Raw genomic sequence first — 2217 nt, forward strand, 5'->3', positions numbered from 1 at the left:
CGGCCCCCGGGGACACAGCCCCGTGCGTGGGGTTGAGGTGCCACCAGCCCTTTCCCCTCCGCTGCGAGGGGGCATCAGCGCCTCCCTCCACGGTGGTCAAGGACTGTTTGGGGCCAGAAGGACGCAGTGGGGATGTGAGACGCGGAGGGGAGCTGCGCAGGCCCCAGAGGAGAGAAACAGCCCCCCTGGCAACCCAGGATGGAGCCTGAGCTGAGGATCTGCCCCGGAGGATCTCCCACCGGAGCCCATGCAACCCAGAAACTCTCTGTCCCAGGGCACCGACAGGGCAGGACGGTACATGGTGCTCCGCAGGGACAACAGCCAGCATCACAAACAAGGAGGGCCGGGACAGGCATCAACCCATGGGTCAGGGATGCAAGATCAGATGCAGAGGAATGGCCAGAGAAACATTTAAGAACAGGCCCAGCTCCCAGGTGTGAGAAATGTCACCTGAACAAAGTGCAGAAAGGATCAAACCTTCTCTGGGCACCTAGACACGGGGGGGCCACGACTCCCCAGCAAAGGTGAGAGCTCAAACCTGCCCCACACCCTGCAGGCACTGGGGTTTCACCCCTCTGCAGGACGCTGCTGGGCTGAGGGCAAGACACAAGCGAGGGCCTTGCTGTGACATTGCCCAGCACCAGGGCCGATGTGGCCCAAACCAGGGGTTGCTGCTAACAGCTGGGTTACCTTTGGGAGCACACGTGGAGCTGGGTCCCTGCCCCACACAGTCACCTGCAACTCTGCAGCTTCCGTCTGTAGCCTGGATGCAGCGCCAAGCTGGCTCACGGGGCACAAGCGTGCAGAGACCACGAGGCAGAAAGAGGAGCCCCCGGGCCCCTCCTGGGAGCTCTGCAGCATCGCCCTGTGTCGGGGGTCGAGACACAGAGGAGCATCTCCCACTGCAGTGCGCATGGGAGGAACCAGCCAGCCAGCCAGCAGTGACACCCCCCCTCCAGACCTGGTGCCTGAGAGACCTTCTTTATTCAGAGAGTAAAAACAGTTCTTTACAGAGCAGACTAACCCAGAAGCTTCCCCCCAAATCACAAACAGGCTGTGAGTTCCCACCCCATCATAACTGCAGTTGAGGACGCGCTGCCTGGGCCCCAGTTTCACACTTCCACATGTATAAAAACCATACAATTGTGAGTAAAGAAAAGCAAACGCACTAGAAGTCAGTGAAACTGCCTGTCCCACCACTGGCTTCACATCCATCTGCTGTGGAAGAGGCCAGGCCTGGGTATTTCGGAGCTAGGGAGAGGGGGTGCACAGAGCAGAGGTCCAGGACAGCAAAAAGGCACAGGGCAAGGATGATCTCCTTCATCCCCAACTCCCAGCACAGGGATGGGGGAGAGGGGATATATCAGCAGCATCCATCCAGTTTTGGGATCAACCTCCCAGGGCTGTGGGAAAGGAGACACCCCAATGCTGGGAGCAGCCCCTGCTCCCCAAAAGGTTACAAGAGAAAAAAAAAAAAAAAAACCAAAACCAAAAACCAAAGCAGCAAACGTAGAGGTCCTGGCAAGAGGTGTCTGAGGTAAAAGCCATCCAGGGAGAGAAGTCCCAGCAAGTACCTGGAGGAAGAACCAGACTGAGACCAGCAGCCTCCTGCAGCGGGGCAGCTCCCACCCATGCCCACCATGCTGGCGTTACGGCCACCCAGCCCCTTCCTCACGGCCACCCGGCCCCTTCCTCCAAGCCTGCCCAGCCCCCTTCCTCCCAGTCACACGGCCCCTTCCTCCCAGCCTGCCAGGCCCCTCACCTTGCCTGGAGGTTACTGCTTCCTCTTCTACTTCTTGGCTGGCATGATAGGAGGAAGCTCCTCCTCGTCCTCCTCAGACAAGTCATCGTCCTCCTCAAAGGAAGCATCTTCCCTGGGCACTGGGGGACACAAGTAACTGTTATTCCCCAACGTATGTCTTTGCAAATACAGCTGCTCTTAGACAGCCCTGTTTGTTTGCGCAAGGTATTTGCAGCCGGGGGCACCTGCTTTGATACCATCAGCTCCGCGAAGGAAGCTGCTCACCTAGCGTGACCCCTGTAATCCCATCCTTCCCCATTAAGCGCTGTGTGCGAGCGCATCCCCCTCCCAGCCTCCTGCCATCTCAGCATTTATCTCCCTTTCCCCAAGCTGAGCACATCAAGGCTGCGACATTGCTGGGGAGGGGGGAGCAAACGTCCCCAACTCACTTAGAAAGGGGCCTGACAATGCCAACC

At 58.7% G+C, this 2217-nt stretch overlaps 1 protein-coding gene across 1 annotated transcript in view; it reads right to left on the reverse strand.

Moving 5' to 3' along the window:
- Nucleotides 1-1506: 1506 nt before the first annotated feature.
- Nucleotides 1507-2217, reverse strand: part of NPM3 (nucleophosmin/nucleoplasmin 3) — an 11192-nt gene continuing 10481 nt past the window's right edge. The window contains 2 exon segments of the mRNA XM_035893642.1: nt 1507-1574; nt 1763-1881. Coding sequence (XP_035749535.1) covers nt 1790-1881 — 92 coding nt within the window. The 3' untranslated portion in view covers nt 1507-1574; nt 1763-1789.

This window comes from Egretta garzetta, unplaced genomic scaffold, assembly GCF_000687185.1.
Source record: "Egretta garzetta isolate BGI_Z169 unplaced genomic scaffold, ASM68718v1 scaffold135, whole genome shotgun sequence".
NCBI lineage: Eukaryota > Metazoa > Chordata > Aves > Pelecaniformes > Ardeidae > Egretta > Egretta garzetta.